The sequence below is a fragment of the Schistocerca gregaria genome, chromosome 2 (assembly GCF_023897955.1).
Source record: "Schistocerca gregaria isolate iqSchGreg1 chromosome 2, iqSchGreg1.2, whole genome shotgun sequence".
Taxonomy (NCBI): Eukaryota; Metazoa; Arthropoda; class Insecta; order Orthoptera; family Acrididae; genus Schistocerca; species Schistocerca gregaria.
The window spans coordinates 649824979-649852458 of NC_064921.1; the positions used below are offsets into that span (position 1 = coordinate 649824979).

Consider the following 27480-nt stretch of genomic DNA (forward strand, 5'->3'; position numbering starts at 1 on the left):
CCTCTCGTCATGAAACAAAGCTTTGTTGAATTAACAAGTTTTTGCTTGCCGATCTCATGAAAACATACTTGTAAATGGGAACCAGAGCACTTTCAGAAACAGAGAATTTACTTCCATTGTTGATGGTGTAGTATTTTCTTTAAAACTGAACTTCTTTACAGGCTAAAACTGTATATCAGACAAACTCGAATTCAGACCTGTGCCTTTTCCAGGCATTACTTTCACTGTATGTGCTATCAAAGGACAGCTGATGACCTGTGTCCATAGCTCCACTTCTACCGCAACCTCCGTTCTACATTCAAAACTTCATAAAAGTTTTCCTGAATATTTTGCTAAACATTTTTACGAATCCCTCAGTTCTATACAAAATGATCCTACCGATGGTCCAGTATCAGCGATATGTTTTATGGTGCTCATTTCACTATCTGTGCTGTTCTGCATTTTAGAGGCAGCTACACTCTCAAACTTCTAATATATACTGCCTGAAATGGAGAAAGTTACACTATAAACATCTTACACAACGCAACCAAACTGATACCCCTGTATTAAAGAGGGACGTTCAATAACTAACGCAACCTACTTTTTTCTCTGTCAGTTTCGGTTGAAAAAATGCGCAATTTGTTATGGGACATAGTGGAATATTCCCGCTTCAGCTCTTATAGTTTCTCGCAGTTTCGATGGGTGCTATGCGTAGCCTTCAAAATGGCGCCTGTAATTGAGCAGCGTTCCAAGCAGAGAGCTATCACTACGTTTCCTTCGGAGGAAAACCAGAACATGCCAGATATTCACAGGATCTTGCAGAATGTGTACAGAGAAACCACAAAACTTCTCGTTTTCCATGACAACGTAAGGATTCGCATCCGAGAGAAGCTCACAAAACTTCATTGGGCAGTTGCTCCTCATCTACCTTACAGCACTGATCTCGCATCTTCCGACTTCCATCTGTTAGGCCCAATGAAGGATTCACTCTGCAGAGAGCGCTACATAGATGAGGGGGGGGGGGGGGGGGGGGGTTCTTGATTCAAGAAGACGTTACCTCCGACATGGACTAGTAGAGTGGTACCATTCAAGCATATAAAGCCTCTCAGTAAGGCGGCGTAAGGCCGTCGCATTGAACAGAGATTGTGTTAAAAAAAAGTGTGTTGCAGCCAAGAGTGGGGAATACGATGGCGTATTGGAATCATAAATAAAACCAAACACATTACAGAAAAAAAGTGTTGTATTTCTTACTGAACGCCTCTTGTACATGCCTGTGCTATATGTTGGTTAAAGAATCATCCTGATCTGTGCTTATTTTCAGCATAGGAAGGAAAACCATTTTTGTACCTGAAGATTGGCGAAGAGCATATGTTGGCTAGTGGCTGTGTCTACCGTTACTGTAACTTTTCAGCTAGAGATAATAACACATTGTTCCCAGACTACGTTCACGTGCAGTTTATTGTCACCTTGAAAACTTTAAGAAAGGCCGAATCATCGGCAAGAGGGGCATGGGAGAATCATACCGACAAATCGCACAAATAGTTGGGTATGGTGCAACGACTGCACACCGTGCAGAGACGAAATGGACTCAGGACAATACTGTGACAAGGAAAGTATGCAAGGGTCCATGCAGAAGAACTACACAACGGGAATATCGTAGCCTTGTTTTATTGGCTCTGGCGAATAAACGGGCGACAACAGCTGAAATCTAAGTGGAGATACAGGAAGAGTGTCACTTCTGACAGTGGGGAAGAGATTACTGGAAGCTGGGTTAAGATCTCGAATATCAATGTGTCGTTTACTGGTGACACCATACCACGTACAACAGAAGCTTCCATAGCATGGAGCCAGAGTCAACTGTGACTCCGAGTGGTTTCCTGTGTTTCATTGTTGAACTTCGATTCTTTCGTGGCGGTCAGATCGACGCCAACGTGTCTGCAGACGATTTAGTGAATGGTCACAGGGAGCAGCAATTTTCGAGTCCCATACGTATCCAATTGTTGGATAGGGTAGCTAGACTGATTTGGTAATTGACGAAGGGAGGACGTATGCTTGCCAGTACGTGGCAAGAATTGTGTACCCTGTTGGTATATCTTTCATGATCTGGGTACCAAACAGCATATTCCAGCAGGATAATGCGAGGTTCCGTAGTGCTGTACATCACAAACGCCATAAATATTTATAGTCCTGCCCAGTCTCCTGATTGGTCACCCACAGACCATGTCTAATATGCGATGAAGAGACATAATTTTCATATCAGCGTTCAGTACGCATTAACTGACATAGCATGAATTTCAGGCCTTGCAGATGACATTATTGTACGGGCTGCTTCCATACAACAATTCATGCAAGGTAGTATACATGCCCATGGGAGTCACACCCCACACTTGTTGATGGCGAACATCAGTTCCGAATGGAACAAAATTTTAATCATTCGATACACATTACGCGGTAAACATCTCCACAAAATTAATAAAAATCGGACTGGGGGTTCATAGTGTAACATTTTCCGTTTCTGTTAGTGATTTACTTGTGTGGCGTTGACAATGACAACGTTCGCAATTCCAGAAGTACTCTATGATCTGTGTAGGAAATTTTGTAAGAATTAAGAAAGAAATAACTTTTTGCTGATGAGTATTTTTCTTAAAACTACACAATACACAGACAGAAAGCAGAGCTAACCATGAAGCGTGTGGTTCAGGATCTTGGTGTGCTTGTTGGCAGAGCAGCTGTCGGCCTACATGAGCCCGCAGGTACAGGTGGTGGACGTGGGGAAGACAGCGCTGTTCAACTGCACGACGGACGGCCACCCCAAGCAGTCCGTAGTCTGGCTCAAGGACGCGCAGCTGCTCACCCCCTCCAGCAGGGTGCGCCTGCTCGCCTCAGAGGTAGGCAGCCTAGTTAACCGTCACTAACAGAAATGGTCTCTCCACACAGCTACAGAAAAATAAGGCTGACGTCTTGTATGAATGAATCTCTGTCCTTGTATTACCAACATTTCCACGACTGCAAATCAGACGTATTCGTACATCCCACTTCAGGAATTAGTGCTCCTATAATTAAGTTTGCCACGAAACACATGCACTCAGCCGTAATTATCCTATTTAATTTTCTCTTATATTGTAATTGTAAATTTTCTTCCATTTTAATATTTTTGATGTGCTGATAGCGTAAAAGATAAAGGAAAAAAATATGTTCACTATCTAGACAGAACACTGTAATAAATATGCCAAACTTGAACCTTACATGTTACTCAAACTTCATGTCTCTTAGACGTTGTCTTATATATCATCGTAGAACAGTGGAAAGGATCTTTGCGTGTATGTTGTTTTATTATTTGTTTGTTTACGACACACATCCTATAACGAATTTTGGCTTCATAAGTTGTAGACCTAGCCCTCTACTCTACATAGTTCTCTGCTCAACAAGAGTGATCCTTTTTTTTTTTTTTGTTTCTAATGCTAATTACTGGTCACTGCCGTTATGGAGCAAGAAACATCAATTTCCAAGTCCAGCTCCACATAAATGAAATATTGTTAGAAACATTCAACAGCTTAAATAACATAAAATATTTCTTTATTTAAGACAACCGCTTTCGACAGACTTTGTTCTCAAAACAGGTTGTCTTGAATAAGGAAATATTTTATGCTATCTAGGCTGTTGAGTGCTTTTACTTGGTAAAGCAGATTTTTCCCTCAGTATTCTCAAAATGAGAGAATTCAACTAACCGAAATATGTTTGTGCTACAGAAATTTCTGAAGAATTTTTTACTCGTTGCAGACACTGAAGATAGCGCACGTAGAAAGATCAGATAGGGGAATGTACCAATGTGTGGTGTCCAACGCAGAAGAAACGGCACAAGGAACAGCTCAACTGAAGCTTGGCGGTAAGTACAGTTTTAATTCCCTTTCTGTTAATGAGTCACTAATTTCTACCTATACAACCTGTTAGTGTTATCTCACACAAGCGTAGAGAAAAAAGAATCAAAATTAAAATGACTGGTTTTGTTAGAAAAGGCTTCCAACTAATCAAGGCAGCGCAGCGATAAATCGGTGGACTCATTTCGAGGGGAATAGTATCTTTAACTTTGCTAATACAACATATATCTGATGTAGCTAAAACGCAGACATCACAACATTTGTTACATTGCTGAAATAGTCGTACGCAACAGTGACTTGGATCAATGAGGAAATAGTTTCACATAACAATCCGGTCATCCTGATTTAGGTTTCCCGTGTATTCCACACACAGGGAAGGAGGTATACAGGATAATTTCTTCAACAAATCTATAGACAAGTCCTTCCACGGTCCTCCTGCAGCTAAATTACTAGACTGTTCCTTTTGCTCAAAGCATCAGTGGCATAAGAAAATTGTGTTCTGAAAGATCTTCAAACTGAGCCATATAGCTGATACTGCATTCATACAGGCGTCCTGATATAACCGAATGCCATTTTCGTATGCACACCCTCCGTCCGAAACGTCCAGGGACTGATTTTATTTCTGTCGCATAAGCGACGTCAGCGCAATAAATACGATGGCAGCTTGAACTAACAACTTTAAACAACTGATGTGCATTCGACCAGATGCAAGCAGAGTAAGCAGTGGACGTTCGGCTGTAATATGTCAACGCTGTTGTGTCACAAATCGGAATGGAGCAACATCTGTAACTTAAATGGCCAAGACGTTCTGTATGGTGTTCTGAAGGAGAAAAAAGTGTCTGCAGCTTGCGTCCCGCACACCATGACTTGCGAACAGAAATGACGACGGGTGGACGCCTTTCGCGATTTGATCGAAATGAAAAAGCCGGACTACACTTGCTGGAGAAAATCACCATGGGCGACGAGACAAACCCACCACGAAATGACACAGTGTAAAATTTCACATTAAGGGTCACCGCTTTGACGTCATAACCGACATTCAAGCCAATGTGATGTGCGAGTTTAACATCATGCCAAAGGGGGACTTCTCTTTCACTTTCACAAAATTTTATGGACGTTCTGTGCGTTGTACTCAAGTGAGAGGAGACTATGTCAATACCTGAAGCATTAAAATTAGCATCTTAAGTTTTGTATATTTTTTATTAATCCAGTCTCGTAAATTTTGGTCTTTTCTTTCGCAAAGGAGGTATCAACACAGGACATTTTAAAAATGGGCCACTTTTTTTACTCACACTATGGCGTGTCCGGGATCAGTCAGGCACCTCCGTTATGGAAAGAAATAGGGAAACATGCACATGTCTCCCTGAATTTCTGCCAAAAGTGCTTTTTCCACCAATTCTGCCAGCAAGCAAAGTCCGTCATTTAAAACATGAGCGAACTACCATTGAACAGGCAAAGTTATTTAGGTGGATTAGCGTTTTGATGAAGATGTCTGTGAAAGAAACTTCTAATACGCTCACGTCTGCTTCCAGAAAACGTGCTACTCCATTTCAACGACGGAAAACTTCCCAAGACGGAATTTTCATCACAGGAAGTAGACTCTCTCATCAATTTCCTAATACGATATTAATAAACCGAAACATGTTGTTATTATTGATCAAATATATTTATTATAATAAATAATAATATTTTATTTATGTCGGTAGTTACCAGAAGAATTCTGTCCTAATGATCATCGTTATAATGGTCATTCTTTCAGAAACGATCCGTCGTCCAACAAATCCCGTTCAATAATAATCATTCATTCATAAGAAAAATCAGACGTTGCATCATTAGTTTCACATTGTGTTACTCAACATTACTAGGATACAAAATGTTCTCAGTCTCACGCGCCCAAGCCAGAATTGAACACAGGAAGTATAAAAATACAAATGCAATATACAATAGCAGAAGATAGCATGAATACAGAATACATGCTAATTCAATCAGTGAAAGCTTATATGGCAGTGATAGGTTCTGCACAGAGAAAACATTGTAGGAATGGCAAAGAATGAAATACGTCGCATAGATTATTGAGAATGTGTATACATACCCGGAACTCTTTAAGACATTATTTTCACCAGGTGAACTGTAAGAAAGTCCTAGTTAAAAGACATAGTCTCTTCCAGAATGAGATTTTCACCAACTGCGGAGTGTGTGCTGATATAAAACTTCCTGGCAGATTAAAACTGTGCTCTTCTGAAGACGAGCTTCTGTGAGATTTGCAAGATAGGAGACCAGGTGATGGCAGAATTGGGGCTGTGGGGGGAGGGGGGTCCTGAGTCGTGCTTGGGTAGCTAAGTTGGTAGAGCACTTTCCCGCGAAAGGCAAAGGTACCAAGTTCGAGTCTCTGTCCGGCACACACTTTTAATCTTGCAGGAATTTGCATATAGTCTCTTGTCATTGGTGTATTAACTGCGGGTATACTGGTACCAGCTTCACTTTTTAGAATGGGAATACATTGATTTCTGCTGCAGCGGACAAATTCAGCCACGTTTCACTCTGCGAAATCCGATATGTGTTTTGAGCATCGAACCGATTTCTGTCTGTGCGAAAGTTCGTGTTATCTTACTGAACTGTTGCTTCCGGCTGATAGAACGGCCAGGTTTCACATAGTTAAGAAAGTCTACTTAAAAATTGAGAATACTTGAGAAAACACTAGTTTAAAACTAATAGTAGTCACACTTCGGTGGTTGGACCGACACATCAACTGCTAAGCATAGGACAGGGCATCTAATGATTATTCATCATTTCACTACAGTAACTCTTGTTTCTGAAGAACATAGAAAGAATGGGGTGTTTAATAAATTGAACGCTATTTTAAAACAGGAAACGTTTACATATAAATCGTTAAATAACTTGAATTTAATTTCAATATATACAGTAATACTGCAAAATTACAACATTAGCAGTAGCAACAAAATGGAAATCACAAAAGAAAGTAGCCATATTCACATTCTTAAAATTCCATTTGTGTCATCAAGTGATCGATATGCCAAATGTCTTCTGCAATATAAGTTGCCGTAGCTAATAGGAGGATATCTGAAGAGATGAAAGTGAGTCCTTCGATGTCATTGCATACACTACTACAATATGAATTTTAAATCCTTTTGCGTCGTCGGAATTTGTGCATAGACCCCATTTTTGAGTTTACCCCAGAGAAAAAGTCCAGTGTCATCATAGCGGGCAAAGTCATGTGACAACGCCATCATTTCCTGACAACGACCTTAACAAATATGTGAGCGCTTTCATTGTCACAAGCGAATAGTGAACTGATCATCACCGCGCCAGCACCACACATATTTACGTACCTGCTTCAAGAGATGCTTCCCGTAGGAGAGCCTGTAGCAACCCAGCAAGAAATTTTGCGTATCTCTTCCCCGGTTTTCTTCAATGAAGTTAGAACCGATCGAGTAGTCTCCCACAATCCCACACCCAGCATTCATACTCTGATGTTCAACCTACCTCGGTCAGTACGGATTCTCAGCGACACAACACTATACATTTTTTAGATTCGCTTCCCACGATTTTCTAATTAATACTTCATCAGTGAAAAAAGTCTTCAAAGAACGGACCTTTTGTCCTGACGTCGCATCAGAACCAAGTGACGGAATTCAATGCGTCTTCTCAAATCCCGCTGGCGGATCTATTAGTAAAATGACACATGATACAGACAGAAGCCGTTTTCGTGAAAAATGTGAACAACTCTGGACTGACTTATTCCATGTGCACTCAAACTGTTTGAAGTAGCATATGAATTATAAGCATTAGTAGCCAGAGCACATTTTCTCTTGCTCTGCTCCCTATAGGCTTTTACAAAGTACCTTCTGATGCCGCATCACAACCAAGCGACTGAATTCAATGCGTCGTTTGAAACCGCGCAGGGGGATCAGCTAGTAAAATGGCACACGATAGAGACAGAAGCCGTTTTCGTGAAAAATGAGAACAGTGCTGGATTTACTTATTCCATGGGCACACAAATTGATTGAAGTTAACACTTGAATTATAAGCGTTAGTAGCCACAAAACACGCACGCTTGTTCCGCTCACTATAGGCCTTTCCCTTACGAATCATTCTAGTGTTCTGCCAATAATGGTTTTATTTTTATATCCATTCACTTGGCATTTTTCTTGGACAACTAGCTCTGCAGATGATGAAGAAATTGAAGAAATGTATAATGAAATAAAATAAATTATTCAGATAGTGAAGGGAGACGAAAATTTAATAGTCATGGGTGACTGGAATTCGAGTGTAGGAAAAGGGAGAGAAGGAAACATAGTAGGTGAATATGGATTGGGGCTAAGAAATGAAAGAGGAAGCCGCCTGGTAGAATTTTGCACAGAGCACAACTTGATCATAGCTAACACTTGGTTTAAGAATCATGAAAGAAGGTTGTATAAATGGAAGAACCCTGGAGATACTAAAAGATATCAGATAGATTATATAATGGTAAGACAGAGATTTAGGAACCAGGTTTTAAATTGTAAGACATTTCCAGGGGCAGATGTGGACTCTGACTTGTAGATTAAAACTGAAAAACTGCAGAAATGTGGGAAATTAAGGAGATGGGACCTGGATAAACTGAAAGAACCAGAGGTTGTACAGAGTTTCAGGGAGAGCATAAGGGAACAATTGACAGGAATGGGGGAAAGAAATACAGTAGAAGAAGAATGGGTAGCTTTGAGGGATGAAGTAGTGAAGGCAGCAGAGGATCAATTAGGTAAAAAGACGAGGGCTAGAAGAAAACCTTGGGCAACATAAGAAATATTGAATTTAATTGATGAAAGAAGAAAATATAAAAATGCCGTAAATGAAGCAGGCAAAAAGGAATACAAACGTCTCAAAAATGAGATCGACAAGAAGTGCAAATGGCTAAGCAGGGATGACTAGATGACAAATGTAAAGATGTAGAGGCTTGTCTCACTAGGGGTAAGGTAGATACTGGCTACAGGAAAATTAAAGAGACCTTTGGAGATAAGAGAACCACGTGTATGAACATCAAGAGCTCAGATGGAAACCCAGTTCTAAGCAAAGAAGGGAAAGCAGAAAGGTGGAAGGAGTATATAGAGGGTCTATACAAGGGCGATGCACTTGAGGACAATATTATGGAAATGGGAGAGGATGTAGATGAAGATGAAATGGGAGATATGATATTGCGTGAAGAGTTTGACAGAGCACTGAAAGACCTGAGTCGAAACAAGGCCCCCGGAGGAGACAACATTCCATTGGAACTACTGACGGCCTCGGGAGAGCCAGTCCTGACAAAACTCTACCATCTAGTGAGCAAGATGTACGAGACAGACGAAATACCCTCAGACTTCAAGAAGAATATAATAATTCCAATCCCAAAGAAAGCAGGTGTTGACAGATGTGAAAATTACCGAACAATCAGTTTAATTAGCCACAGCTGCAAAATACTAACACGAATTCTTTACAGACGAATGGAAAAACTAGTAGAAGCCGACCTCGGGGAAGATCAGTTTGGATTCCGTAGAAACACTGGAACACGTGAGGCAATACTGACCCTACGACTTATCTTAAAAGAAAGATTAAGGAAAGGCAAACTTACGTTACTAGCATTTGTAGACTTAGAGAAAGCTTTTGACAATGTTGAATGGAATACTCTCTTTCAAATTCTGAAGGTGACAGGGGTCAAATACAGGGAGCGAAAGGCTATTTACAATTTATACAGAAACCAGATGGCAGTTATAAGAGTCGAGGGGTATGAAAGGGAAGCAGTGGTCGGGAAGGGAGTAAGACAGGGTTGTAGCCTTATTCAATCTGTATATTGAGCAAGCACTAAAGGAAACAAAAGAACAATTCGGAGTAGGTATTAAAATCCACGGAGAAGAAATAAAAACTTTGAGATTCGCCGATGACATTGTAATTCTGTCAGAGACAGCAAAGGACTTGGAAGAGCAGTTGAATGGAATGGACAGTGTCATGAAAAGAGGATATAAGATGAACATCAACGAAAGCAAAACGATAATAATGTAGTCGAATTAAGTCGGGTGATGCTGAGGAAATTAGATTAGGAAATGAGACACTTAAAGTAGTAAAGGAGTTTTGCTATTAGGGGAGCATAATAACTGATGATGGTTGAAGTAGAGAGGATATAAAATGTAGACTGGCGATGGCAAGGAAAGCGTTTCTGAAGAAAAGAAATTTGTTAACATCGAGTATAGATTTTAGTGTCAGGAAGCCATTTCTGAAAGTATTTGTATGGAGTGTAGCCATGTATGGAAGTGAAACATGGACGATAAATAGTTTGGACAAGAAGAGAATAGAAGCTTTCGAAATGTGGTGCTACAGAAGAGTGCTGAAGATTAGATGGGTAGATCACATAACTAATGAGGAAGTATTGAATAGGATTGGGGAGAAGAGAAGTTCGTGGCACAACTTCACCAGAAGAAGGGATCGGTTGGTAGGACATGTTCTGAGGCATCAAGGGATCACCAATTTGGTATTGGAGGGCTGCGTGGAGGGTAAAAATCGTAGAGGGAGACCAAGAGATGAATACACTAAGCAGATTCAGAAGGATGTAGGTTACATTAGGTACTGGGAGATGAAGAAGCTAGCACAGGATAGAGTAGCATGGAGAGCTGCATCAAACCAGTCTCAGGACTGAAGACCGCAACAACAACAACCTTGTATCAGGCTACGTTTATGTGCACAACTCATTTGTTTTTCTTGTTTTTTCAGCATAAAAAAGTGGAATATCTGTCTTAATCAGTATAGTACCAGTTTTTCCATTGTAGCACACATTCCTTAACTTCATCTACTTCGTGACCATCAGTTCTGATGTTAAGATTCTCTTTGTTCTTATTTCTGCTACTTCTCATTACTTTCGTCTTTCTCGATTTACTCTAATTCCGCATTCTGTACTCATTATACTGTTAATTCTATTCAGCTGGTCATGTATTTCTTCTTAACTTTCATTCAGGATATCAATGTCATCAGTGAACCGTATCACTGATGTCCTTTCACCTTGAATTTTAATTATATTCCTGAACCTTTCTTTTATGTTCCTCATTGTTTCTTCAATGTACAGATTGTACAGTACGGGCGATAGACTACATCCCTGTCTTACATTCTTTTTATCCAGGCATTTCGTTCTTGATCATCCACTCTCATTGTTCTCTCTTAGCTCTTGTATATTTTGTATATGACCTGTCTCTCGTGTCTCTATTTTTCTTCAGTCTTACTTCCATTATCAACCGCAACGTCCGACTTGCCTCTCTGGTGCCTTTACCTTTCCTAAGGCCAAACTGATCGCCATGTAACAAATCCTCAGTTTTATTTTTCATTCTTCTGTATATTATCCTTGTAAGCAACTTGGATGCATGAGGTGTTAAACTGATTGTACAATAATTCTTGCACTTTCCAGCCCTTGCAGTCTTCGGAATTGTGTGGATGACATTTTTCCGAAAGTCAGATGGTATGTCGCCAGATTCATACATTCTGTACATCAACTTGAATAGTCGTTTTGTTGCCAATTTTCTCTATGGTTTTACAAATCCTGATGGAATGGTGTCTGTCCCATCTGCCTTATTTGCCCTGAAGTCCTCCAAAGCTCTCTTAAATTCTGATTCTAATATTGGACCCCCATCTCTTCTAAATCGACTCCTGCTTTTTCTGTCACGTCAGACAAATCTTCTCCCTTATAGAGGCCTTCAGTGTACTCTTTTCACCTATCCGCTCTCTCCTCTGCATTTAACAGTGGAATTCCCGATGCACTCTTAATGTTACGACCATTCCTATATGCTTAGTCAGTCCTTCCGACAATCATTTCTTTTTCTATTTCATCACTTTCTTCATGCAGCCATTTCGTATTAGCTTCCCTGCACTTCCTGTTGATTTCATTGCTCAGCGATTTGTATTTCTATATTCCTGAATTTCCCTGAACACTTTTGTACTTCCTTCTTTCATCGACAAACTGAAGTATTTCTTCTGTTACCCATGGTTTCTTCACCGTTGCGTTCTTTGTACCAATTTTTTCCTTTCCAACTTCTGTGATTGCCCTTTTTACAGATATCCATGCCTCTTCAACTGAACTACCTGCTGAACTACTCTTTACCGCAGTATCTATAGCCTTAGAGAACTTCAAGCATATCTACTCATTCCTAAGTATTTCCGTAACATAGTTCTTTGCGTATTGGTTATTTCTGACTAATCTCTTAAACTCCAGCCTACTTTTCATCTCTACTACAGGGTTATCTGTGGCTATATCTGTTCCCGGGTATGCCTTACTATCAAGTATCTGTTTTCGGAATCTCTGTCTGACCATGATGTAATCTAACTAAAATCTTCCCTTATCATCCCGGTTTTTCCAAGTATACTTGCTCCTCTTGTGATTCTGTAACAGAGTATTCGCTATTACTAGCTGAAATTTATTACAGAACTCATTTATTCTTTCTCCTCTCTCATTCCTGGTCCCATCCCCATATTCTCCTGCAACTTTCTTTTTTTCTACTTCTTCCCCTACACCTGCATGCGAGGCCCTCATGACTATTAGATTTTCATCTCACTTTGTGTTCTTCATTACCCTTTCAATATCCTCGTACACTTTCTCTGTATCTTCAACTTTGGCTTGCGACGTAGGCAAGTATACCTGAACTATAGTTGTCAATGTTGGTTCGCCGTCGATTCTGATAAGCCGACCCTATCACTGAACTGTTCACAGTAACATACTCTCTGTCCTACCTTCCTATTCATAACGAATTCTACGCCCGTTATACCATTTTCTGCTCCTGCTGCTGATATTACGCCGTACCCATCTGACCAGAAATCCTTCTCTTCTTTCCGCTTCACTTCATTGAGTCCTACTGTATCTAGATTGAGCCTTTGTAGTTCTCTTTTCAGATTTTCTAGCTTCCCTTCCATGTTCAAGCTTCTGATATTCCACGCCCCGACACGTAGAAGGTTATCCTTTCGTTGGCTGTTGAATCTTTTTCTCATGGTCACCTCCCCTTTGGGAGTCCCCTCCCGGAGATACGAATGGAAAACTATTCTGGAATCTTTTGCCAATGGAGAGATCATCATGACACTGTTTCAGTTACACGTCACATGCCCTGTGGATACACATTATGTGCCCTAAATGCAAATGTTTCCATTGTCTTCTGCATCCTCATTCAGATTTTTCCGCCTTTAGGGGTAGTTTCCCATCCCAAGGACGAGAGAGTGGCCTGCATTTCTGTTCACTTCTCCGCCCTCTCCGACAAGGCATTTGGCAAAATGAGGGTGACTTCTTATGCCGGATGTCTTTGGCCGCCAATGCTGAAAATTAATGAAAATTTAAGCGGCCACTGGTTACTGGTTTCGTTTTGATTAGTACCCCTAGATCATGGGTACTTGTTTATTGAAAGTAGTAATGCACAGAAAGCATTAGGAACAGAAAGGTGATTGAAACTGGAAGTGATAACAATTAAATCGAAAAATGAGATTGAAATACTTATCTTAAGGATAGTCTGGTACCGCGCGCCGCGGAATTTGAATCCGCGCCAGAGGTCATGGACGTCGAAGACCCATAGCAGTCTCTGCACCATCGCGCTGGAAGTTGTGGCGATGCGCGCCTCCTGGCCCGGTTCTAGTGTGGGGGCGCCACAGTGGAACACGTGGTCCCAGCGGCCAATAGCGGCGCACCAGATAGCGCACTTAAGCGGCTGCCTCGCGCTCAGCCAGCGCGTTCAGCTGTGCCGTCGAAGTCGTCAGTGGTTGTGCGCCGTGCCGACAGTTTTTAGTGTGTTTTTCGTCGAGTCTGAACGGCTTCCTGTTTTTTGTATTCTGTGTCTACTGTTTTTTGCCCGCCAATTTCTTCAGTCTTTTATGTACCTTCTTTATATTTTTTCACTGTCAGACCTGAGGCTGAAGAGCAGCGTAGGATGCTGTTGCCAGCCCACATTATGTACAGGTGTTAAAATAACAATAAAGGAAAAAACAAAGCTCAGCCAGCGAGTCTAATCTCGCATACGTCGGTTTACACCTCACTTCGCGCTTGACATCTTACTTCCTTGTTCTGTGTACGAGTGAACGTGTTTGTTTCCTTGTGACTTAGTTGTTCGGTCTGGTTGTATCCGTTCTGTCCTTCGTTGGTCGTGTCCGTCCTCTCCCGTTGTGTTGTTGTTCACGGGCCTCAGCGGGTCCCGCCGCGTTTTCCGTCATTGCTACCCCGCGACCGTCCTGGTCGCAGTTACAACAGATAGGTTAGACGCCAAAGGCGGCGGAGTATTGATTGCAGTAAGGAACTCGATAATATTTAGGGACGTTATTACGGATACCAAATACAAAATAACGCACATGAAGTTAACCATCACAGGTGAGTCAAAAATTGCAGTCAGATACTTTTGTAGTTCGTCTGCGTTAGGAGCTTTAGCGGTAGAGCGCTTCAGAGAGAATTTGCAGAATTCCGTGAATAAGTCTCCTGATCACTGCATTATAATAGGGGAAGGCTTCAACTTCCTACGTATAGAATGGAAGATCCATGCGATCAAAGGTGGTGCCAAAGACAGGGAATCGTATGACATTATTCTGAATGTCTTGTCAGTAAATTACCTCGAGATCATATTTAGAGGACCAACTCGTGATACTAACGTCTTAGGCCTCCCCTCAAGACACAGACCAGAACTTTTCGGATTAGGTAATGTAGATGAAAGAGTCAGTGATCACTAGGCTGTGATAGCATTAGTGGAAGTTATAAGGACTTTTACGAAAGCTAAGAAAATATTTTTGCTTAGAAAAAGTGAGGAATACTAAATTCTCAGAATCTGAGTAGTCACAATCAAACACTCGAGGTTGAAGACGAACACATGGAGCACATACAGACATAATTCAGATTTTTCATACAATAAACCTTAGACAAGTATGTTCCGACCAGGGTACTAAGGTATGGGGAAGAGTCGCCGTGGTTTAACAGCCGTGTTATAAAATCGATACGTATACTAAGAGAGCTTGATCACAAATTTAAGAGAAGTCAAAAACTAGCTGACAAACAAAAGCTGAAAGAAGCAAAAGTGAGGAGAGTAACGAGAGAAGCAAGTAAATTTTGCTATCTCAACACCGTCAACATTTGTCTTCAAATAACAGCCACGATCTTCAACCATGTCATTATAAAACAAAATTGCATGAAGTAAATTTTTGCCAACCGAACTGCCTAACAAACCCTAGGAGTTTTTGATATACGTAAAATCAGTGACCTGTTCGAAATCATTTCGGTCGCTCATTGACCATACTGGCACCAAAACGGAAGACGAAGGCGAAAAAGTCCGATTACAGAATTCGGTTTTTCGAAACAGTATAACCACGGAAGATCGAATATGGTCCCTCCTTTCAATCTTCGCATGACCGCCGAAGTGGCAAATATTGAGACAACTTATCACGCAACAGAAACACAACTACAATCGGTTAGTAGTGGAAAGGCGTCTGGACCAGATGAGATACCTGTAAGATTCTGCATTGGCTACGCGAAAGAACTTGGTCCCATTCTAGAAACATTTTACCGTAGGTCTTTGGAGTATCTAGCGGCTGGAGAAAAGCGCAGGTCAGTCCCGTTTCCAAGAAGGTTCGTGGAACAGTGCACATAATTATAGGCATATATCGATGACATCAATGTGCTGTAGAATCATGGGACGTATTTATGTTCACGTATTATGACCTCCTCCATACACTCAACATGGATTCCGCAGACAGAGACCTTGCGAAACTCAGCTCGCTCTGTTCTTCCGTGAGAACCACAGTTCCGTAGATATTGGCGCCCAGGCTGATATTGACTTGTTTTCAGGAGGGATCTGAGACCGTTCGGCACTGCCGTTTTGTGTAAAAAATACGAGCTTATCATGTGTCGGACCAGGTTTTCGACTGGATTCAAGACTTCCTTGCAGGGGGAACTCAACACGTCGCTCTTAACTGAAAAAAAAAAAACGACAGACAATGACCAGATAGGACTCATAGAAGAGATAGAGAAGATCCAACGAAGAACGGCACATTTCGTAGTGTGATCGTTTAGTAGTTGCCAGAGCATTACGGAGATGATCAACAAACTAGTGCCAGCCGTTATAAGACAAGCGATGTGCATCACGGAAATATTTGCTATTAGTTTCTCTCACATTTGTCTCGCGAAATAATCACAACGAGAAAATTCAAAAATGATCTAGTCAAAAGCGTCGGAAGCTCTTTAAGGCTATTCACCGATGATGTGATTGTCTTTAAGAAAGTAGCAACGCCAGGAGACAGTACGGATTTGTAAAATGGCCCACGAAGTATTATAGTATCTAGCTGGAGCTACCGCTACTAAAAACAGACCTATAAGAGAACTTATATCACGTTATTTTCTTCCCAAACGCTTAACAGACGGCAGAAACGTGCATGAGTCGCATTCGCCTGCAGTGAAAAATGATGAATTCTTCGACAGACTGTTTAGAAACAGGAGCCCATCGCCATAGTTTACAGATAGTAGTCTCTGGCAGGTGTCACTGGACGTAAATTTATCTAAAAGATCGCACATACATAGGAGGAGAAATCCACTAATGTGCAATTATGCTATTGATGACAAATTGCTGGAAACGTTAACTAATGTAGAATATCCATGAGTGGAATGGCCACAATGGTAGGAAAATAACCACAATGGTAAGGAAAGCAGCTGTCAGACAGATTCATAGGAAGAATCTTAATGATCGGTAATTCATCCACTGAAATAGTGGCTTACAAGTCGCTTGTTCGACCGATTCTTCAGTATTGTCCATCTATCAGCGACCGTACCAGATAGGACTGAAAGAAGAGATAGAGAAGATCCAACGAAGAACGACGTATTTCGTCACTGGATCGTTTAGTCGTTGCAAGAGCGTTACTTACATGGTCAACAAACAACAGTCGCAGCCGTTATGAGAGAGTCGTTGTGCATCGCGGAAAGATTTGCAATTGAAATTCCGAGAGAACAATTTCTGCGAAGAGTCGGACAACGCACTAGTACCTCCCCCGTTTGTATCGCGAAATGAACATAACGAGAAGATTCGAGAAATTAAAACTAATACGAAGGACCACCTACAATCATTCTTCCCACGTGCTATTCCCGTGTGGAAGGGGGATCAGATAGCGGTACCAGAAGCACCCTCCTACATGTGCTGGCAGGTGGCTTGTGGAGTGCAGATGCAGTTATACTGCTATCAGGGCAGAGCAGCACTCTGTTTCCTTCTTATTCATGGCATGTTTCCTTACTTACTACGAACTTTTGCATAAGACAACAATCTGTTTAAGTTACATATATTTTCATCTATGCAAAGCTATTTATCAGAGTTCTAATGTTGGGACGCAGTTTAATTCGTCTCTTTGAGCTCTATGATACCAGAGCTACAACTATCACTATAGTTCCATTTTAACCATGTGGCGCATAGCGTCCATTACAGTGGACAGCTGTTAATGGTCGCTTCTTTGACATTTCCAATCAGTCCTGAGGCTGCAAATGCACACAGTTCACTGCAGTGGGCACTCCCTACTGGTGTTGTGTCCTGCATGCATTTGCAGCCTCATGACTGAAAACGCCAGAGAATTGACCATTAACAGTTGTCCACTGCAGTGAAATTCATGCACCACAGGGTTAAAAAGCCAAGTAGATCTCTATATCACTGTAATTAATATGAGAAGAAGTAACGTAGTTTGTGAAGGCTTGTAGGTTAAATGAAGGTAGAAACAGAATTACAAAGGCTTATGCGATTCTGGAAACATTTGACATGAGTAGCTTAGTTTTTTCATCCTGCATATCCTCTCAATATAATTACAGCGATGAGTGATAATTACACTCCTGGAAATTGCAATAAGAACACCGTGAATTCATTGTCCCAGGAAGGGGAAACTTTATTGACACATTCCTGGGGTCAGATACATCACATGATCACACTGACAGAACCACAGGCACACAGACACAGCCAACAGAGCATGCACAATGTCGGCACTAGTACAGTGTATATCCACCTTTCGCAGCAATGCAGGCTGCTATTCTCCCATGGAGACGATCGTAGAGATGCTGGATGTAGTCCTGTGGAACGGCTTACCATGCCATTTCCACCTGGCGCCTCAGTTGGACCAGCGTTCGTGCTGGACGTGCAGGCCGCGTGAGACGACGCTTCATCCAGTCACAAAAATGCTAACGGGGGACAGATCCGGAGATCTTGCTGGCCAAGGTAGTTGACTTACACCTTATAGAGCACGTTGGGTGGCACGGGATACATGCGGACGTGCATTGTCCTGTTGGAACAGCAAGTTCCCTTGCCGGTCTAGGAATGGTAGAACGATGGGTTCGATGACAGTTTGGATGTACCGTGCACTATTCAGTGTCCCCTCAACGATCACCAGAGGTGTACGGCCAGTGTAGGAGATCGCTCCCCACACAATGATGCCGGGTGTTGGCCCTGTGTGCCTCGGTCGTATGCAGTCCTGATTGTGGCGCTCACCTGCACGGCGCCAAACACGCATACGACCATCATTGGCACCAAGGCAGAAGCGACTCTCATCGCTGAAGATGACACGTCTCCATTCGTCCCTCCATTCACGCCTGTCGCGACACCACTGGAGGCGGGCTGCACGATGTTGGGGCGTGAGCGGAAGACGGCCTAACGGTGTGCGGGACCGTAGCCCAGCTTCATGGAGACGGTTGCGAATGGTCCTCGCCGATACCCCAGGAGCAACAGTGTCCCTAATTTTCTGGGAAGTGGCGGTTCGGTCCCCTACGGCACTGCGTAGGATCCTACGGTCTTGGCGTGCATCCGTGCGTCGCTGCGGTCCGGTCCCAGGTCGACGGGCACGTGCACCTTCCGCTGACCACTGGTGACAACATCGATGTACTGTGGAGACCTCACGCCCCACGTGTTGAGCAATTCGGCGCTACGTCCACCCGGCCTCCCGCATGCCCACTATACGCCCTCGCTCAAAGTCCGTCAACTGCACATACGGTTCACGTCCACGCTGTCGCGACATGCTACCAGTGTTAAAAGACTGCGATGGAGCTCCGTATGCCACGGCAAACTGGCTGACACTGACGGCGGCGGTGCACAAATGCTGCGCAGCTAGCGCCATTCGACGGCCAACACCGCGGTTCCTGGTGTGTCCGCTGTGCCGTGCTTGTGATCATTGCTTGTACAGCCCTCTCGCAGTGTCCAGAGCAAGTATGGTGGGTCTGACACACCGGTGTCAATGTGTTCTTTTTTCCATTTCCAGGCGTGTATTTGATTGTGAGAAGAGCATTCAGACATGCACAGTTAGCAGAAACTGCTTAACCTATAACTGTCCTCCAGTAGCTTGACATGAAAAGGCACTAGTATAGGTAGCTGAAGTGTACTAAAAGCATGCAATAGTAAGCGAGGGACACCATTTTTGATTACCGCCACACATAGGTTCGCTATCTAGCTGGAGTTACCGTTACTAGTAACAGACCTCTAAGAGAACTTAGATCACGTTATTTTGTTCCCAAACGCTTAACAGACGGCAGAAACGTGCATGAGTCGCATTCGCCTGCAGGGAAAAATGATGAATTCTTCGACAGACTGTTTAGAAACAGGAGCCCATCGCCATAGTTTACAGAATAAATGCAGGTAAATCACTGGAGTCTTTGTACATATAATCAATAAAGAAATCCTGTTTCCAATCACTGGTGGACTAGGTCAGGATCACAACCTCCTGGAACCAAAGCAGATTTGTTAGGAGTATAATTTACTGATTAAGGAAACAAACTACATGGGATCCTTCAAGAACTGAAAGAAGAAACCGGACATTTGCTAGTGAGTAAACTGCAAGTCCTCTCGTGATTTACAGCTGTCACTTTGCCCAGAGGACAGCATAAAGCAGTAAGTATGACACCATTTCGCCCTCCATATAATCTCATTCTCGCAATAGTAAAATGTTGAAATTTGACTCAATCACATAACAGTTGTGATAAGATTACAAGGCGCTTGACGTGTTTCGAGAATAGGCTCTCATGCAAAGGTAATACATATACAAGAATCTTTAAAAGATGGTCTTCATTTTTCTTAAAGATTTTTGAGTAAGTTACAGGAAGATGAGAGCTTGTTCTCGAAACGTGTCGTGTAACATGTGATCTTATCACTAAGTTTACATGGTTGAGCCAAATTTTAATACAGTATTAATATCTCACAAGGAGGACCGCACCTCCAGCTCAAATATAAAATTCTGTTCTCAAATTACCTAATTTCTGGATGACGACAAAAGTAATTTTTAAATATCAAACAGTCTCTAGACATAAACTCTAATCTGAGGGATCAGCCCATGAGGTTTGAGGTGTGACTCGTGTTACGACCAGGCGAAACTACAATCCTCCAGTCACAACCGCTGGTTCTTTGATTGCTCTGGGAGATGGTTCTTGGTAGCTACAACCTGAAATATTATTAGTTCACTTTACTACATGAATGAATAAAAATACTTATTAAGTTCATTTTCCCACAGGAGTGCTTGGAAATTTACAACTATCAATGACTATTAAAGCATCACTTTATAGATATAATCACAATTCTTCCCTTGAACTACAATGTTCAACATTGACATCCGGGATTTGAATAACTCTTCAGCAATACTGCGTGGCGTTGACTGATGCAGCTGACCTAACGAACTGCGGCAGAGCACTTCCATATTCGGATCTATATTCATTTCCGTGTGAGGGTTCTTCTGTGCTGACACAGAGAGTGCATCTTCTTTAGCCTGTCCAATTTCTCCTTACGGATTACAGGAAAACATCGCTAATGTCTATGATAAAGATGCACATTGCTGACTGCGGCGTGGCGCCGCCATCTTTGGACGATATCATAATTGCCAAATTTAATCAGTTCCTTTCAGGGTATGCTGATACAGTAGCTCCATACTTTAAAATCACATACAATCATTCACACGACGAAGGATCCGTACCCAAAAACTGGAAAGTTGCACAGGTCACACCAATATTCAAGAGAGTAGTAGGAGTAATCCACTGAATTACAGCTCCGTATCATTGACGTCGATATGCAGCAGGATTGTGGAACATATAATGTGTTCGAACGGTATGAATTGACTCGAAGAAAACGGTCTATTGACACGCAGTCAACACGGACTTAGAAAACATCGTTCTTTTGGAAGACAACTAGCTTTTTACTCGCGCGAAGTTTTGAATGCTATCGACAAGAGATTTCAAATTGATTCCGTGTTTCTATAATTCCAAAAGGCTTTTGTTACTGTACCACAGAAGTGTGTTGTAATTAAACTGCATGCTTATGGAATATCATCTCAGTTATGTGACTGGATTCGTGATTTCCTCTCATAGAGGGCACAGTTCGTAGTAACTGACGGCAAGTCATCGAGTAAAGCAGAAGTGATTTCTGGCATTCTCCAAGGTAGTGCTATAGGTCCTTTGCTGTTCCTTGTCTGTATAAAAGATTTAGGAGACAATCTCAGCAGCCGTCTTAGGTTGTTTAGAGATGACGCTGTCGTTTATCGACTAGTGACGTAATCAGATGATCAAAAGAATTTGCAAAAATATTTAGAAAAGGTATCTGTATGGTATGAAAATTGGCAATTGACTCTAAATAACGAAAAGTGTGAGGTCATCCACATGAGTGCTAAAAGGAATCCGTTAAACTTTGGTTACATGATAAATCAGTGAAATCTAAAGGCCGTAAATTCAACTAAATACCTAGTAATTACGATTACAAAGAACTTAAATTGGAAGGAACACACAAAAAATGTTGTGGGGAAGGCTAACCAAAGACTGCGTTTTATTGTCAGGACACTTAGAAAATGTGAGAGATGTACTAAAGAGACTGCCTTCAGTACACTTGTCCATCCTCTTTCAGAATACTGCTGCGCGATGTGGGATTCTTACCAGACAGGATTGACGGAGTACTTCGAGGAAGTTCAAAGAAGGGCAGCACGTTTTGTATTATCGCAGAATAGCGGAGAGAGTGCCACTGACATGGTACAGGATTAGGAATGGACGTCATTAAAACAATGGCGTTTCTCGTTACCGCTGAATCTTCTCACGAAATTTCAATCACCTACTCTGTCCTCAGAATGCGAAAATGTATTGCTGGCGCCAGGCTACCTACGGAGAAACGATCACCATAGTAAAATAAGGGAAATCAGAGCTTGTGCCGAAAGATGTAGGTGTTCGTTTTTTCTCGAGCTATGTACGAGATTGCAATAATAGAGAATTATTGTCTAGGCGGTTCGATGAACTCTCTGCCAAGAACTTAAATGTGATTAGCAGAGCATGTATGTAGATGTATGTAGTAACTGCGACGCGGGGCAGCAATGAAGGAAGCGCAGCGGGACCCGCGGAGAGGCCCACAAACAACAACACAACGGGAGAGGAGGGACACCACCAACGAAGGACAGAACGAATACAACCAGATCGAACAACGGAGTCACAAGGAAACAAACACGTCCACTTGTACACAGAACAAGAAAGTCGCTGTCTAGCGCGAAGCGAGGTGTAAACCGACGTACGCGGGATTAGACTCGCTGGTTGAGCACGAGCCGGCGCTTAAGGGCGCTATCGGGGGCGCCGCTATTGGCCGCCGGGAGCACGTGTTCCACTGTGGCGCCCCCACACTAAAAGCGAACCAGGAGGCGCGCGCCGCCACGGCTCACGGCGCAATGGTGCAGAGACCTCTATGGGTCTTCGACGTCAATGACGTCTGGCGTGGATTCAAATTCCGCGGCGCGCGGTACCAGAATGTAGATGTAGATGACGACAGATAGGTGTTTTCCCCAATTGGTCCTTTGTGGAGAACCATAGCCTTTTCCCAGATGCTTCCTGTCGTTCTTTGTGAATTATCTGATGTATGTAACCAGCAAAAAGCGTAAGCTTTAGCGCAGTTGCTGATGTGCTGCTCAAACCCGGCTCCTGCGGTCGCAGACGCAACGCCGGTGCTGCTGCGCACGTTCGCGAACGCGACGCTGGCGCCCGGCTCGGCGTGGTCGGCTCAGTGCGAGGCGTCGGGCTCGCCGGCGCCCGCCGTCTCCTGGGCGCTGGACGGCGCGCCGCTCGAGTCGTCGCCGGGCGGGGAGCGCGTCGCCGTCAGCAACCGCGTCACCGCCGACGGCGTCCTCAGCTACCTCAACGTGTCCGCCCTGGCGCCAGAGCACGGCGGCCGCTACGCCTGCTCCGCCACCAACGCCGTCGGCTCCGTCACGCACCAGGTACGATGGTCCCACAAAAGCTAATCACTAAAAGTTTGAGAACGTATATTAACGGCTTAAGGTGACCTACGACAAACATCAGAGTGGCATAAGGATATTACTTACAAGGGTCACTCCAAAAGAAATGCACACTATTTTTTTTTTAATGTATCTTTTATTCTACATGTTTGAAAGCTTCACAGTGTGTAGATACATCCTCTACGAACAATATTTTCATTTCTCCACATAATTTCCACCCCTCAAACTGCCTTACGCCATCTTGGAACCAGCGCCTGTATACCCTGCACCAACCTGTTGGAGTCACTGTTTGGCAGCGTCCACAAGGGAGTCACGAAGAGAGTCTTTCAGTTTCCCAAAGAGATGATAGTCACATAGAGCCAGATCAGGACTGTAAGGTGGGTGTTTCAGTGTTGTCCGTCCGAGTGTTGTGATCGCTTCCATGGTTTTTTGACTGACATTTGGCCGTGCATTGTCGTGCAACAGCAAAACATCCTGCTTTTGCCCATGTGGTCGAACACGACTCAGTCGAGCTTCAAGTTTCTTCAGTGTCATCACATATGCATCAGAATTTATGGTGGTTCCACTTGGCATCATGTCCACAAGCAAGAGTCCTTCGGAATCTAAAAACACCGTAGCCATAAATTTTCCAGTAGACGGTGTGGTTTTGAAATTTTTTTCTTGGGTGAATTTGCATGATGCCACTCCATTGATTGCCTCTTCGTCTCTGGTAAAAAATGATGGAGCCATGTTTCATCACCTGTCACAGTTCTTCCAAGAAATTCATCTCCACCATTCTCGTACTGTTCCAAAAGTTCGCTGCATACAGTTTTCCTCGTTTTGAGCCACTGTCAACATCCTGGGAACCCACCTGGCACAAACCTTTTTTAACGCCAACGCTTTCAATATTCTGAAAACACTTCCTTTCCCTATCCCAATGTAGCGTGACAATTCCTTCACTGTGATGCGTCTGTCAGCAGTCACCAATTCGTTAACTATCTGCACATTATCTGGAGTGTGTGCAGTACGAGACCTGCCGCTGCGAGGACAATCCTCAGTATTGCAGTGCCCGCTTTCACCACGTAACCTGCTTGCCCACCCACTAACTGTACTGCGATCGACAACAGCATCTCCATACGTCTTTTTTAACCTATTGTGGACGTTTCCCACTGTCTTGTTTTCGCAGCACAGGAATTCTATTACAGCACGTTGCTTCTGACGAACGCCAAGTGTAGCAGTCATCTTGAAGACATGCTGTGATGGCGCCACTCACGGGAACAGGTTGAACTAAGTTAGAAAACAAGCGGGAAGGATGTATCTACACACTGTAAAACTTTCACACATGCAGAATGAAAACGGTATTTTTACAAAATTAGTGTGCATTTCTTTTGGAGTGAGCCTCTTACTTCTGTGTGTATATGGTTATTTCAGCCACCCACACGTTGTGATTAACGCCTTCTATGTCCTGAATATATGGTAAAATTATGTAGTAGGTTTCTCGTTCAGAAATAGCAGCTGAATCATCGTCTTATGCCCCATAGGGACTCTTTGTCGACAGTAGACTGATGTGGGGAAGCCACGTAGAAAATTTGAGTACCTAGGTTGCAATCACTAAATATCGTACGAGCGTTATCGTGCGTATAATGGGGAGCCGATGTTCCAGTCCTACTCACTCTGTACCGTATAATGTTTCGTTCTATATTGGAATATGGATGCACTTTATAAGGAAATGCCTCTACATTTCTACTACGCAAGAGCGACACTCCCTCAGTACCGTCCTATGCGAATCTGCCTTCGGGCAATGAATTTCACGCCTGCGAATGAGCTTTTGGTGAAGGCCCTAGACTTGAGGAGGAATTTCATGGCTCAGATACTCATTCTTACCAGAGCAGCACATACAGTTAATCCTCTCCTTCGTAAACTGAACTGCTTCATTTAAGACATTGGGTACGACGATAACATTCCAGGGAGGATGGCGTCTCCACTAGTTCAAGTTAACAGACAGACTGCATACCCCTCGTACTGAAAGACTCTCACCTTCCTGCACTTGGCTTGAGTTACGAAGTTCTGAACTACCAGTCCCAAATCTTCTACCAGCCCGGGGGGGGGGGGGGGGGGTTGGATTCATCATTCACTTCTCTGACTGCTAACTTCCATCTGATTGCACAGTAGTCACAGACAGCTCCAAAACAAGAGAGGGCGCCCTTTTTACTTACTGCTAGAGCGGTCCCATATCTTAGACTGTGTTTAAGCTTCGACGGAAACTAGCATCTTCAGTGGCGAAGTTCTTGCAATTAAGGAGGCGCTTGGAGATGCGGCAAATCAATTCGACGACATAATTCTTGTCACGGATTCCAGGAGTTCCTTGGAAAACCTAGAAAAAGAGCAATAGAACTAACGGCCGTGTGTTTGATGTAATTAAGTTAATCTACCAGTGTGAAAGCCAACATAAACGTATTCATTTATCATGGGTCAAGGGCCAGTCTGATATCTCATGTAAGACTTGTTGGACCATCTGGCGAAACAAAATGTGATTGATGGCCACCGGTTGTCTTCCACACACGGATTTTGTTGCCAGTGTAAGGAAACAAATCTTTCGAGAATGGTCACAGATGTGGCAGATCTCGCAACAGTCCAAAGTAGGACATTAAGCTGCAACACCGCCGAGCATTCGGCAAAAAACCTGGTTTCCACAAATAAAGGTAATTAGACGGCATATTGGTAATAAAACGCTCAGTCCTTGGGTCACAGCTGTTATCTCTCACATCTTTATAGGATGAAAGTTTAGCAATCTCTGTGTTATGAACTACATCCGGCTGAGATTACAGTCCTCAGCCATGTGATAACTTGATGTCCGCGTTACGACAGAAAAAGGCGCAATTTTCCCAGGGCCTTGATCAGAGTAAAAATCTGTGACAAACCTGTTTTGGCAGCTGTCCAAAGTGGTTATGTCAACAGTGCCTCGTTTCTCCAATAGGCGGATATATAGGTATAAATCAGGCACAGAACATACTACATGAGAAGATGTGATAAGTGTGACACATTGACTGTGTTGACTAAACAAAGTGTATCATGAACTTTAAATGGCATTAGGGTAATGTAATACGCCTGTGTTGCATATACGATATTGTATATCACATCTGTCAATGCTAATTTCTCTGACAAAATGTCTAACACCAAAGGTCAATAAATAAATACCTGTGTTATGTATCGTATAAGGAGAAAAGCTGGGCGCCCTGTGCTGAATTTCGGCAGCATATCGATCATGGTCTTTCGAGACTGAAGTTTATTTTTCTGCGATATTGATGCTCCTACTACAGTTATGAGAATATACACATCGTCATGTTGGATCTCAATGCCTCCAATGGACTAGCGCTAGAAAGAACAGACATATTTTATGCTCGAACATGCAAAGTTTCTCAGCAATGCACGTTCCTTGAAGTTCGAAAATGAATTTGTCTGCTGCAAGGCAAATATCCACATAGGCAGTGCAACGACGTCCGAAACACGGTGGTCTGTCAGCACGGTGACCATTGTTGCAGCGTACCTTCACACGGTAGCAAAGAGTGGCGCGCTCTCTCATTTTAATAACATTGTCAGTCAGATTAATGTGTATATTTTAGGTCATGGTCTCGGTGTTCCCCAATACTACATTTGGTATGTGTGATTTATGACATTTTTCATGAGAAAATTGTGCGCAGAATGTTATTACATGTACCTTAGGGGTACATGGTCTCGGTGTTCCCCAATACTACATTTGGTATGTGTGGTTTATGACATTTTACATGAGAAAATTGTGACCAGAATGTTCTTATAACTTACATGTACCTTAGGGGCTGTAGTGGAGTCGACGGAGAACAGGGAGAAAGATGGATTGGGCCCATAAATTTTGAGTGTGAGTGATTCTGGGGGTAACACTCAGCGGATCGTATCTGCAGAGGGACATCTGGCCATAGCACTCTCCCCCTTCCACTTAGGATCAGACAGAAGAGCGCTGGTTCACAAAACATTTACCTGAGCCGGCTGGCAGTCCATTGAGAAGTTAGCCAGTTGGTGGAAAGTGGGTGGAGGAAGCTTTGTAAGAGGGATGGCTGTAAACTGAGCCCTTGTGAAGATCGTGGGAAGTTTATAAAACTCCGTACATTCTCATGTTAGAAGCTGGGACGATACGGACAGAGCAGCTGGTGCACGTGTTTAGTGGAGGCAGGACTTTAACTGACCTGATTAACTCCCCTGATGCCAGGAAGCTGCCAGGTTCTTTTATGAAGCAGCAAAAACATATCTCATGGGCACGAGTGTCAGGGAAGCTTAACAGTCTTCTTCCAGAAATTGGAAATGGATGGCCCAGAAAGATTAGATCTCTCTGTAAATGAGGGACCAAAGTCCTTTCTAGGTAGATTTTCTTGCCAGAAACATG

At 43.0% G+C, this 27480-nt stretch overlaps 1 protein-coding gene across 1 annotated transcript in view; it reads left to right on the forward strand.

The window, feature by feature from the left end:
• LOC126335917 (Down syndrome cell adhesion molecule-like protein Dscam2) overlaps positions 1-27480 on the forward strand; it is a 935428-nt gene that overhangs the window by 744878 nt on the left and 163070 nt on the right. The window contains exons 9-11 of the mRNA XM_049999390.1: positions 2704-2867; positions 3760-3865; positions 22783-23066. Of these exons, the coding sequence (XP_049855347.1) occupies positions 2704-2867; positions 3760-3865; positions 22783-23066 (554 nt within the window). The remainder of the gene's footprint in view (positions 1-2703; positions 2868-3759; positions 3866-22782; positions 23067-27480) is intronic.